This window comes from Chiloscyllium plagiosum, unplaced genomic scaffold, assembly GCF_037043375.1.
Source record: "Chiloscyllium plagiosum isolate Xiang-an unplaced genomic scaffold, Cpla_swu_hap1 HiC_scaffold_22, whole genome shotgun sequence".
Lineage (NCBI taxonomy): Eukaryota > Metazoa > Chordata > Chondrichthyes > Orectolobiformes > Hemiscylliidae > Chiloscyllium > Chiloscyllium plagiosum.
The window spans coordinates 12,605,718-12,619,232 of record NW_028270160.1 but is presented as its reverse complement, the minus strand read 5'-3'; the positions used below and the strand labels follow the sequence as shown (position 1 = coordinate 12,619,232).

Below are 13,515 nucleotides of genomic sequence, written 5' to 3'. Positions count from 1 at the left end.
GCACTCTGCTCCAAGGGTTCTCTACATGGGTCTGACCTGATGCTGTGGTCATCTAGATATAGTATTAACCCTACTCCATTGATAACAACCTTCAACCCACGCCACAAAATTGAGCTAATAGCTCAGGAAGACAATCCAGTGCAGTATGAAGGGAGTGCCGCACTGTTGGAGAAGCCGTCCCTCAGATGAGATGCTAACCCAGTATGTACGTGCCCTCAGGAAAAATTCCCTGGCCATTATTCTGAAAAAAAGCAGGGGATCCCCACCCACCCCAGTATCCTGGCTAATATTCATCCCTCAGATAACAACATTTAAATGTCTGACTTGTTCATTATTACGTTGGAAGCTTGTGGGAGTTACAGCTTGTGGTTGTCATGCTTTCCTACATTAAAAACTGACTAGATATCAAAGGAATTTAACTTGCTATAAAGTGTGTGTATGTGCGTGATGTGCACCTCCAATTCTCTTGTTTCTAATGGATCCTGAGCAGGGATATCTGAAGCACAGACAGACACACGATGAGGAAGAGTAAGATAAAGTCTGCACTCTCATCGGAGAGAGACGGCTGGTGGTGAGTTTAACCTAAGGGTCACTGAATCTCAGGCAAGGTTGAAAAGGCTGGATCTTCATGGTGACCTCAGCCAGTGCGAGGATTGAACCCATTCTTTTGGCATCACCCCGCATTAGCAGCCAGCTTACAGAGCTAATCCTGACCCCCCTGCAATGGGGACATGCTTACAAGTCAGAGTCAGGAGATTGTCCAGATCTCCAGAAGCTGTGAAACTCCCTCAAACTGAGCTCAAGATGTTTACAAACAGTAGCAATGTCACACATGACAGAAAATCCTTTCCTCCCAAAACAATAAAATGATCTCATGCTTTATCCTATTGCCAATAAACTGAGAAACCACTGATAAAGTAATTGAGCAGCTTTTGAAAGTCTAATAAATTTATGCAGAGTAATGGGTCTGTACATCTTATGACACAACAATGTTTTTTTCTTTTTGCCTTACATTCTGTACAGTTCTGAAATTTTGTTCCTTTCTAGCCCTAAACACTGTGACTCTCAGCCATTTCTGATGAGCAGAACAGTGACATGAAACATGAACTCTGTTTCTCTCTCCACAAATGCTGCCCAGCTCGCTGGGCATTTCCTGAGTGTTGGCTGGAAAGTGCGTCAGGATATGCTGTGATCATGAAGGGTGCTACAGAAATGTAAATTCATTCTTGGTTTGGCAGGGTGGCTCAGCACTGCTGCCTATCAGTTCTAGGGATCCAGGTTCAATTCCAACCTTTGGTGATTGTCTGTGTGGAGTTTGCACGTTTTGCCTGTGTCTGCGTGATGCTCCTGTTACCTCCCACAGTCCCACATATGCAGGTTAGATGGATTAGCCATGCTAAATTGCCCAGAGTGTCCAGGGATGTGTAGGTTAGGTGGATTAGCAATGAGAAATATGGGGATAGGGTGGGGAACTGGGTCTAGTTGGCTTGCTCTTTCGAAGGTCAGTGTATACTCAATGGGCCGAATGACCTCTTTCCACACTGTGGAGAGTCTATGATTCAGTTGTTTTTCCAGCACTTCCCGTTCATTTTAGATGCCATACTAATGTAACAAATGACTGCATTGATTCATTAATGTGAAGGTCAGAGGTGGTAAGGGGTTTTCTTAATACAGAGCTGAAAATGTGTTGCTGGAAAAGCGCAGCAGGTCAGGCAGCTTCCAGGGAACAGGAGAATCGACGTTTCGGGCATAAGCCCTTCTTCAGGAATCCTGAAGAAGGGCTTATGCCCGAAACGTCGATTCTCCTGTTCCCTGGATGCTGCCTGACCTGCTGCGCTTTTCCAGCAACACATTTTCAGCTCTGATCTCCAGCATCTGCAGACCTCACCTTCTCCTCATTTTCTTAATACACCTGAGTACATGAAACAACCACATTCAGTGCCTCAGGCCTGCTCCACCATTCAATAAGATCATGACTGACCAGACTGAGGCCTCAAATCCACATTCCTGCCTGTCCTCGGATAGCTTTTCACACTCTTGTTCACTCAGAATCTATCCGTCTCTGCTTGAAAAAATATTCAAACACTCTGCTTTCAAAACCATATCAGAAAGAGAGTTCCAAAGACTCATGACCTTCTGACCAAAACTTGCACCTAATCTCTGTCCCAAACCGCAGTGCTAGATTCTCAGACAATAAGGAACATCATCCCCACATCTGCCCTGTACATTTTGACAAAATATTTACGACAAAACTTTCAGGAACCAGAACATTTGTCAAATGAAAAGTATCATGTAGTTAATCTTCCACTTTGAACTGACAGAGTTTCTCATTATAAGAAAATACATAGAACACCTGAGATTTAGCTCTGCATTCAGCCTGCAATCTATCTGATGTGTTGAATGCCCCAGTTTTGAGGAAGCTTTATTCTGTATTTAACTCAGTGCTGTCCTTTGTCTTGCAAGTGTTTGATGGGGACACTGTAAAGGGAACTTCACTCTGTATCTAATCCAGTGCTGTACCTGTTCTGGGAGTATTTGATGGGGACAGTGTAGAGGGAATTTTAATCTGTATTGAACCCTGTGGTGCACCTGTCCTGGGAGTGTTTAATGAGGACAGTGTAGAAGGAGCTTTACATTGTATCTGAGTTCATGCTGTACCTCTCCTTGGAGTGTTTAATCAGGACAGTGTAGAGGGAATTTTACTCTGTTGTACCCGTTCATGGAATGTCTAATGAGGACAATGTAGAAGAAGCTTTATTCAGTATGTAAACCTGTGCTATCTCTGTCCTGGGAATATTTGAAACACTCTTTGAGCTCCCGTCCTAAGCCTGGAAAGCCAATCTCTTCTACTCAAGGAGAGCCATCATTGCAGAAGATATTGCAAAATGAAATGATGAATGGGCAGTGATCTGTTGGACGTACAGGCTCCCTGGGATCTCGTGATGTACTTTCTAATGTTCATCTCAAACAGCTCTCCTTTTGACAATGAGCACAATGTTCTATGTTTACCAAGGGCTTTTGATCTGTCTCAATATGTTTTGATCAGATCCCTGACTCCTGACATCTCTGGAAGATTGGCACTTGCAACTTTAATGGACTAATCACCTACTGCCTGTGGGTTTCCTGCAGTCAGTACAGGTACACAATCCCTTATCCAAAATCCCTGGGGCCAGCTGTTCTCCGGAATTCGGAATGTTTCAGATTTCGGAATAAATTACATTTTCACAGCGAAATAAAAAAGGGGCCTAACGGTAGATGCACATGTGAACAGTATGAGACACAATTGACACTTGCCAGTGCTGGGCCATGTCGCCATGTCACATCTGAGTGACATGGTTCGAGTGGGGGTGGTGTTAGGTCACCAGTTCCCACGCCAAAATGACGCTCCACACTCCACGAAAAATTTTCTGATTTTGGATTTCAGAATTTTGAATAAAGGGTTGTGTAACTGTACCTGACAATGACTTTGAATATATGGAAAAGCCTTTGGATCCAGGCAACTTTGACTCTCAGTTGGTAGCCTTCCCCCACTAAAGTCAAAAGCTTGTGGGTTCATGCTCCATTGCAAGGAGTTGACCACCAAGTCCAATCTGACAGTGCAGTGCAGTACTTAGGAAATCTTTCACTGTCTTTTACATGAACTGTGGAACAAGTGCTTCATCTGACCTCCCAGGTGAATGTATAAGATTTGGTGCCACTATTTCAAAGTTGAGCAGTATTGTCTTGGCCAACGTTTATACCTCAGCCAACGACTGAATACAAAGATCATCAGTGGTAACACATTGTACTTTGTGGGAACTTGCTTTGTACAAATTGGCTGCCATGTTGCCTATTTACAAGAGTGATGATCTTAAATCACTCTGAAGTGCTTTGGGAAATCATGAGGTCATGAAAAACGGGACATAAATACAATTCTTTCTATCATTTCTTCCATCCACTTAGGATATGACTCTTATTTTTGTTTTATTTTTAATTCCCAAGCAACTGGAGGAAGACCCTACTGTCTCCTGACGAGTGAAACAGCCTGCTAAAAGGATTTAATCTTTTGGGAAGGGTCAGGGGTTAGGAGTGGGTGATAGAGTGCCAATATTCTTTACCTCGTAATGTGCTACTCTCTGGGACTCAGAGATTAACTGTGCATTGCAGATGTTACAGTAACTGTCTGTGAACAACTCCGTTTCACCTGTCCCCGCAGATTTCATCTGCAAAAGAGAAAAAGAAGATACACAGACAGACATAAGACGCCTGGAGCGACATTGGCAGCTGGAGGCTGAAATAAATAGTGTCTGAGTTAATTGTACAGACCCCAGTGAGATTGTGCACTTTATTTAGAAAAATCAAAAGAGTTCTTTGAATTGGAAAGAAGACCAGAAATCCAGACAAAACACGTCTGTTAACTCTATCTCATTCTGGCTGTAGAAACAAATTAATTGTCATTTGAATCCATTTATAGTCCCCACTCCGATATGCTTCCCCATGGCCTCCACTGCATATAAGTGATGAAAATATAATTCCTTTCACTCACAATATTTGACACCTTGTGCCTGCAGTATTCAGACAGACAACAATTAGGATTCCATTGGAAAGTTTATTTGTCTTCTTTTGCTGGGAACTGTTGTGTTCATGTCGAGGTTCTTTTAGTTTGATTCCTTCGATATTCCCGTTGCTTAAATCCAATCAGGAATTTGGGAAAAACATCTTTACCCAGATTGGTGAGAATGTGGAACTCGCTCTCACAGGGAGCGGTCAATGTATTTGAAGAGCTTCTAGACAAACGCATGAGGGAGAAAGGAATTTCAATGGCAATTAGGGATGAACAATAAATGCTAGGCTTGCCAGTGATGCTATATCCTGTAAATGAATAAAAAAATTAAAAAGCTTTAAATGAAGGTGGGTAACAGGAGACTCATGCAGATTATAAACACAAGCGCAGTCCAATGGGGCAGAATAGCTACTTTCTGTGTTATGTATTTTACATAATACAATTTTAAATTAGTGACACATTCACAAGGGAGCCTTTTGCTTTGTGTATTTTTGTACCTGCATCGATGTGCTCAGATTCTAAACAGACTGATTGAGGAGAAGGGACTTTCTTGAGGCGTAACTTCTTAATAAATTGTACTTTAATAGCAAATATTATGATGCTTCAGTGCTACACCAATCTAATCTGTTACAATATATGAAACCTAGACTTCTGAGGTTAAATTACGAGGAGAAATTATACAATTTAGGCCTGTTCACTCATGAATTTAGCAGGTTAAGGATCTGATTGGAGTCTTCAAAGTATTATTGGGGAAACACAGGGTAGATAAAGACTTTCACTGGTTGGGGATTCTAAAACTAGGAGAAAGTGAGGACTGCAGACACGGGAGATCAGAGTCGAGGGTGTGGTGCTGAAAACATACAGCAGGTCAGGCAGCGTCCGAGGAGCAGGAAAATTAATGTTTCAGGCAGAAGCCCTTCATCAGGAAACTAGGGCCATAGTCAAAATACGAGGACTGTTCAGGAGAAATGTTAGGAAGCACTTCTACACACAAGTGTTTGGGACTCACTTTCATTGACAGCAGTGGATCAGTCATTAATTTTAAATCTGAGATAAATAAATTTTTGTGAAGCAAAATTATTAAGGAATATGGGCCAAAAGCAGGTATATGGAGCTAGGCTACAGATCAGCCATGATTTTATTGAATGGAGAAATGTGCAAACCCGAAAACAACATTCCCCGCTCGTATACTTTCCACATAATGAATAGCACAGTTAAAAGTCTGAATGAAACCAATATCCTTCATTTAGTCTCCTTTCAAAATGATCTGCTCAAAGTCCTGACTGTTAGTTTACATATACTATCCTGTCTCTGGACCTAGATAGATTACACCTCCTCCCACCCTGCCCCCTGTAAAAACGCCATCCCATATTCCCAATTCCTTCACCTTCGCCGCATCTGCTCCCAGGAGGACCAATTCCAAAATCGAACAACCCAGATGGCCTCCTTCTTCAAAGGCCGCAATTTCCCCTCAGACGTGGTTGACGATGCTCTCCACTGCATCTCCTCCACTTCCCGCTCCTCTGCCCTTGAACCCCGCCCCTCCAATCGCCACCAGGACAGAACCCCACTGGTCCTCACCTACCACCCCACCAACCTCCAGATACATCGTATCATCTGCCGTCATTTCCGCCACCTCCAAACAGGCCCCACCACCAAGGATATATTTCCCTCCCCTCCCCTATCAGCATTCCGGAAAGACCACTCCCTCCGTGACTCCCTCGTCCGATCCACAGCTCCCCACCAACCAAACCTCCACTCCCGGCACCTTCCCCTGCAACCGCAACAAATGCAAAACTGGCGCCCACCTTACTTCCCTCCAAGGCCCCAAGGCCCCAAGGGATCCTTCCATATCCGTCAGAAATTCACCTGCACCTTCACACACATCATTTACTTCATCCGCTGCACCCGATGTGGCCTCCTATACATTGGGGAGACAGGCCGCCTACTTGCGGAACGTTTCAGAGAACACCTCTGGGACACCCGCACCAACCAACCCAACCGCCCCGTGGCTCAACACTTTAACTCCCCCTCCCATTCTGCCAAGGACATGCAGGTCCTTGGCCTCCTCCATTGCCAGACCATAGCAACACGACGCCTGGAGGAAGAGCGCCTCATCTTCTGCCTAGGAACCCTCCAATCACAAGGGATGAATGCAGATTTCTCCAGCTTTCTCATTTCCCCTCCCCCCACCTTATCTCAGTCCCAACCCTCAGACTCAGCACCACCTTCTTGACCTGCAATCTTCTTCCTGACTTCTCCGCCCCCATCCCCTCTCCGGCCTATCACCCTCACCTTAACCTCCTCCCACCTATCGCATTCCCAGCGCCCCTCCCTCAAGTCCCTCCCCCCTACCTTTTATCTTAGCCTGCTTGGCACACCCTCCTCATTCCTGAAGAAGGGCTTATGCCCGAAACGTCGATTCTCCTGCTCCTTTGATGCTGCCTGAACTGCTGCGCTTTTACAGCAACACATTTTTAAGCTCTGATCTCCAGCATCTGCAGTCATCACTTTCTCCTATGTCTCTGGACCTAGTCTTGTTCCTATCTTCCTAACACTGATGGACTATTCAATTAGCTATACTGCTCAAGACTAATCATTCAACTTCACTTCTTCTTGCACATGTTTCTCCCTCTCTCTCTCTCTCTCACACACACACTCTCTGTGTGTCTCTCTCTCTCTCCAACTCATTAGCCTAGTTCATCTAATTAACTCTGTACACATTGTGCTATTTATACCCTATGAGAGAAGCTCTGTAACATCATCATAACGTTGCTCCAGGGTCCTGAAATCTTTACACACCTGGGTAGCTGTTACACAAAATCTCATTTACTGGCTTTTGGGTGGGATTAACCTAAAGTCACCTTGCTTAGTCCATCAGTGGTAGAATCAATGACTCCTTCCTCAGGGATTGTAACTTCAAAGTTCCAATTAGGAGAACATAACCTTGTGGGCCCATGATGTTCATGTGAATGATCTATGGTTTTCTAGCTGTCAAACATAATCCGCTAATGCTCACCATCAAATCTCCTCCAAGAGGAGCCGAAGACTTTTGGGAACATTGCAAGATTTGTGTGAGTGAGGCCCCTTTCGGTCATGGCTGACCATAGGTTGCATCCTGTTTGTTCTGGCTTTCTGCTTCCCTGAAGCAATGTCACTTGTGACTGAAGAGACCAATACTGGAGTGACAGTCCCGGTCGCAGAGGTCACATCTGTATGTGGTCATTGATCTGCTCGAGCTGTTGTACTCCTTCCTTGGTGCCCACTTGTCTGCTGCAGCACTCATCAGCTTCTTTTCCCCTGTTTTAAGGTGTTGGTTCAGGGTGCTTCTACATCTCGTACTGTAAGCTGCAAACCTTTCCCAGGATTCCATAACAATATCAAGCCCCTTCATATCCCTCATGCAGATGTCCTTGTACCGCAGCTCAGGACGCCCAGTGGGTCTCTTCCCGGGTGCGAGCTCTCCATTGAGGATGTCCTTTGGGATGCGGCCATCCTCCATGCGGTGGATGTGGCCCAACCAGCACAGTCACCGCTGCCTGAGCAGAGTGTACATGCTGAGAAAGCCAATGCGAGATAGGACCACTGCATTAGACTCTCTGTCTTGCCAGGATATGCCCAGGATACAGCGGATACTCCTCAATTGGAAGACGTTCAGTCTTCTCTCCTGTCTGGCACTATGTAGTCTATGTTTCACTGCTGTTATTGCACAAAGCAAGAGTTAGCACTGCTGTAAATGATGCACCAAAAGAAAATTGTCTAGACAGTAAGAAATCAGCTGATGAAACCACATTAAGTGCCAATTCCAGTAGTCTGGAAAATCACTCAGCTCCAGTTATCAAGAGTTTAAGAAGTTTCACGGAGTGGCTCAGATATCCCAGATTGTGTCTTCTTTTGAAATATTTGCTTTTATCTCCATTTCAATTCATTCTCTTTCTCCAAAAGCAAATGATTAAATAGGGGTGGCAGGGGCACAGGCAATTACGTGTCATGATTACTGATTGCTTTTAACTCTGAATTCTGTCCACAGTTGGTGAGAAAGTCAGGGAGAGTTGCAGTCACTATCCTAAAGTGGACAGAAATGGCCCCACATGACTCCCTAAGCTAAAATATTAACAGATAATTGAAATGTTAGTTAGATTGAAATGATTATTATTTTGTTATAAATTACGTTGTTTGCTATGCTGATGCATTTTTTAAAAAAAGTTGTAATTTATTATCATTCACAAGGTCACTCTAGACGGATCGTGCAGTGATGGTGTCATTATTTGCCAGAACAATTACTCTCTTCCTCCTTCTCTGATGTTCAGGGACCTGCTCGTACTCCGTTCCCCAGCACACTGACTGACCTTCAACAATGCTGCCGTCATGTACAAACCTGTACATTGAGTCTCTGTAGCACAGTTAAGCGCAGCAAGCCCAGTGTCTACCTGACATTTTGCCTCACTCACATGACTCTCTGTGTCGTTCTAATTCTGGAGGCACTCTGATCAATTGTAGCTGCCTTTCAGCCACCTATTTTAAGGTTAGTTAATTGTGTAAAGACTTGGAGTAAATTATGGCATGTTCCTAGTCTGTGGGCTCATAGATTCATAGAGTCATACAGCACAGAAACAGACCCTTTGGCTCAACCGGTCCATGCTGAACATAATCCCAAACTAAACTGCCTGCTCCTGGCCAATATCCCTCCAAACTTTTCCTATTCACCTTCTTGTCCAAATGTCTTTTCAACGTTGTAATTATACCCAGATCCACCACTTCCTCAGGACTTTCATTCCACATGTGATCCACCCTCTTGTGTAAAAAAATGTGCTCCTTGTCTTTTTAAAATCTCTGCCCTCTCACCTTAAAAATGCGCCCCCGTTCTTGAATTCCCCAATCCAGGGAAAAGACAACTACCATCAACTCCCTCTATACCCCTCATTATTTTACAAACTATTATAAGGTTGTCACCCAACCTCCTACGCTCCAGTGAAAAAAGTCACAGTTTAGATCAGAGTGGTGCTGGAAAAGCACAGCAGGTCAGGCAGCATCCAAAGAGCAGGAAAATCGACGTTTCGGGCAAAAGCCCTTCATCAGGAATGGTGCCCGAAGCGTCGATTTTCCTGCTCCTCAGATGCTGCCTGACCTGCTGTACTTTTCCAGCACCACTCTGATCTAAACTCTGCTTTCCAGCATCTGCAGCCCTCATTTTTGCCTTAAAAAATGTCACAGCCTATCCAGCCTTTCTTTGTAACTCAAATCCTCCATTCCCAGCAATATCCTGGTAAATGTCCTTCATCATCAGAATCACTCCTGTTACATGCGCACCCAGAATATTATCTGCTCATATGTTTTACACATAACAAACAGCACAGTTGAAAGTCTGAATGAAACCAGCAATCCTTCACTCAATTTCCTTTCAAAGTGATCTGCTCCAAATCCTGAATGTTAGCCTACACACACTATCCTGTCTCTGGGACGACTGTGGTGATGGCTTTAACATCAGAATAAAATAGTTTGTACTCACTCGGATGTGGATGGAGACTATGGATCGAAATGTCTTTAATGAGCCTCTCTTTGAAGAGGTCAGTATGTATCAGAAAGAAACTCACATCAGTTTCTCAACTCCCAAATGGATGGGAACAACGATGAGTGGGGCATCAAAGATAAAGTAACAAATGTAAGATAAACAGAGAGAAGGAAGAGAGAGAGGAGATAGAGAAATGAAAGAAAGAGACGCGCAATGATTAAAGAATTTGAAGAGAGATGGAAAGGCACAGGATAAATAGATGAATCAATACATAGATAGATAGAATATATAGGTATATTGGAAAATCATCAGTGCAGCAATAGATGCCAAATTATGATGACAATACAAATAAAACAAATAATGATATTTTGTAACATAGTTACAGATAATTATTTTAAAATGCATAAATCAATAATAGGGTTGCATAATTATAAACATATCACAATGCAAATAAAGCACGCCTCTTTCATTTGCGGAATAAAAATGAAAGGTCAACTGTAATCTGCGTTTTTTATTAAAGCCCACAGGCCATGATGTGTCAGTGTGAGTTATTAAATTCTCAATCATTTACATACGATTTACCAAGTTTGTAAAGTAGGGGGTTGGGCGGTCTCCCAGTCCCTTTGTTCTGTTTCTTATTTGGAAACAATGTTCTTTCTCCTCAATTCCACCACACTATTTCTTTCATGTGGTTGTGGCAAGAGATAGAGGCCATCAAAGGTGGCATTCTGGGGTTTTCTAGTGAAGTTGGAATGAGAGGGATAGCGAGTGATAGAAAGAAAGAGAGAGTGTTAAAAACAGAGAAATAGAGAATGCAAGAAAGATATAATAGGGAGAAAGAGAGTGATGGTGATAGAGAGAGATATAGAGAGAGTGATAGAGAGATGGAGTGATAAGGAGAGAGAAATAGAGAGTAAGAGAGAAATATACCTAGAGAGAAAGAGAGTGATAGAGATATGGACATTGGAAGAGAGAGTAATAGAGATAGAGAAACAGAGTGATAGAGAGTGAGAAAAGATGAGAAGTAGATAGCAATACAGAGTTAGAGAAAGAGAGAGAGGGACATAGAGAGGAAGCGAGCTCAGAACTCAAAATTATCCACAAGCTAACACTTTAAATCAGTGTGGGATCTGGGTGACCGCACTAGGAGATGGGCAGTAAGGGCTGTTTTTCCAAGTTGGCTTAAGGTATATTGTTGTGGCAGAAACCAAAGAACTGTACAAAACCCGACTTGGCAGGATGTGCTGTGAACACTGCTCGAAATTCAGAAGTGTCCTTATTCTCAAGCACTAAATGTACCCAAACCTTGTCGAGAACAACAATTCAACCACAAAAACAAAATGACAGTGAGGAGTCAGGCTGGAGGAAGTAGATTTCACCTTGGTAGCAACTTTTCTTTCAGTGGAGAAGAAAGGTCAGGGTTATCATCAGTGTATTTTCTTTAAACCCAAAGACAATCCCTACACAAACCAACTGTTACCACAACCAAGAAAGGTTGAAGTCAGCAAAAGTACAAGTTTGAATCATTGCGATTGATTTTCAAAACCTTTAAAAACACATTCATGACCTGAAAGTGATCAGTGAAATTCCACATGAACCTGCACTTCAGATTTTTAATTGCATACAACATTTCTGTAACAGAAAGTGTCCCCACGTATTGTATAGACATTGATAAATCTGATAGGAAGTTCAGGTGAAGTGTCTTTACCTGGACAGGATCTAAACATGGGCACCCCAGCTCATGGGAAAATTAAGGCAGATTGCTTTGATGCATATGCACAAATCAGCTAAACATGGGAGAGAAAAGAAGACAATATTCTGCTGAGAGAGTGACATGAAGCAGGAAACTCGAGTAAAGTGTAAACACTGATTGAGTTGAATGGCCTGTTTCTCTCAGCCCTATGTAGCTTCTAATATAATACCATAGCCAATTTACAGGGAAAACAAATACAAAGTTCATAAACCAAACTGGTTCTATAATATAAAGATCCCCAGTGTTGAAACTACCTACTTAGTTTTGCCAACTTTCTCAGAAATATCCCCTCAACCAGGTGCTGAACAGCTCTTTGCAAATTAAGAACCATCCTGTTACCTGTGAAGAAGTCTAATGATAATGAAAGGAGCCATTATATCTCTACAGATGCCAGTGCTGACATACACAAAGGAACTGCAGGAGGGGTGTGAAGAACTAATTTCTGTAGGATAGAGAAGGAAATCTTTTGTATCTCTTTGGGAGAAATTCTGTCTATTTGCTTGATGATTCTCAGTAACAGAAAGCAATATGAAAAGGTTGTTTAGCCAAAACGGTATCACTCAGGTTCCTTACCCCTCCAAGATCAGTGTGAAGGTGGCTGGTTCCTATGTAGAAGACTGTCCTCAGAAAACACAATGAGAGGAACAAGATTGGTAGACCATTTCTGGCGCCCATGACAGCACAAAAAGTGACCTGTTTTGTACTTTGTGTCCAAAGGCACTGCCAGCTGACTTGGTTTAAACTGTGAACTTTATTCTTTTTAAACAAAATCTGCAGAAACGCTTTCTCTCTTCTGAGGTAGCCTCACAGTCATAACACTTTAACACGTTTGGAGGGAAGCGATTTTGTTTTAAGTATCTAAATATTTAGCGATTGGATATTTAATAAACATCCTGACAATTAGCATCAGCGCCTGTCTCTCACTAATGAGAACGTTGTTTATTTCTCTACATTTTACTCAACGTTGTTGGAAAAGTAGTCAACAATTTGCACACTCAACAGCACTAGCCCAGTCATAGGTTAAAAAAAATGCTGACTTGGAATATATAATTAAAATCACAATATACTTTAAAAATCGTTAAAGTGAGACATCCGATCATCTCATTAGTTTAGTTTTACGGTACTGTAAATATTTGTAACATCATATTTTCATGACATTAAAATCGACTCACCCTGAACTCGTTAGAATGGGGAGGAATGTTGCTGTTTTTAGTTTCTTTTCTGCCGGTTTTTCGTTTCTCCTTATCCTTCTGTCTTCAGCCCCCTGGCCCCTATCTCGGTGAGATGGTGTCGGTGAAGGGACAGTGTGTGTGTGGAGATGTGATGATTTGCTAGTAATCTGGGATGGACGATTCTCTCTACGTGACACTATGCCTGGTACCAAACACACAGCGCCTCCAACATTCAGTCTCACGAATTGACAGAGAGAGAGAGAGGAAAACAATTCTTTCCTCCTAAGTAAATGAGTTATTTAGGCCAGAAATGAAACATAAAGGCTGGCTCATCTCAAATTCCACACCCAACGCTGCCCTGCTTTTCTTTACTACGTGTATCTTTCCTCTTTCAAAGTCAATGATGGAATGAACTGCTATGTTCAAAGCCACTAGAAGATTTTATTTTTCATTAACCCTTTATTGTATTACAGCATCACAATGAACATATTGTGTGGAGTTTGCACATTCCGTGTCTGTGTGGATTTCCTCCGGG

The 13,515-nt window shown here is 42.8% G+C and overlaps 1 protein-coding gene across 3 annotated transcripts in view; it reads right to left on the bottom strand.

Moving 5' to 3' along the window:
- LOC122561310 (zinc finger matrin-type protein 4) overlaps positions 1–13,202 on the bottom strand; it is a 383,561-nt gene extending 370,359 nt beyond the window's left edge. For 2 of the 3 annotated variants that reach the window (XM_043712992.2, XM_043712994.2), the window contains exons 1-2: positions 12,981–13,202; positions 4,098–4,202 (exon numbers count right to left, since the gene is read on the bottom strand). In XM_043712992.2, the coding sequence (XP_043568927.2) occupies positions 4,098–4,202 (105 nt within the window). In that variant the 5' untranslated portion in view covers positions 12,981–13,202. The remainder of the gene's footprint in view (positions 1–4,097; positions 4,203–12,980) is intronic. The other variant, XM_043712993.2, reaches the window with a different exon arrangement.
- Between the last annotated feature and the right edge of the window lie 313 nt (positions 13,203–13,515).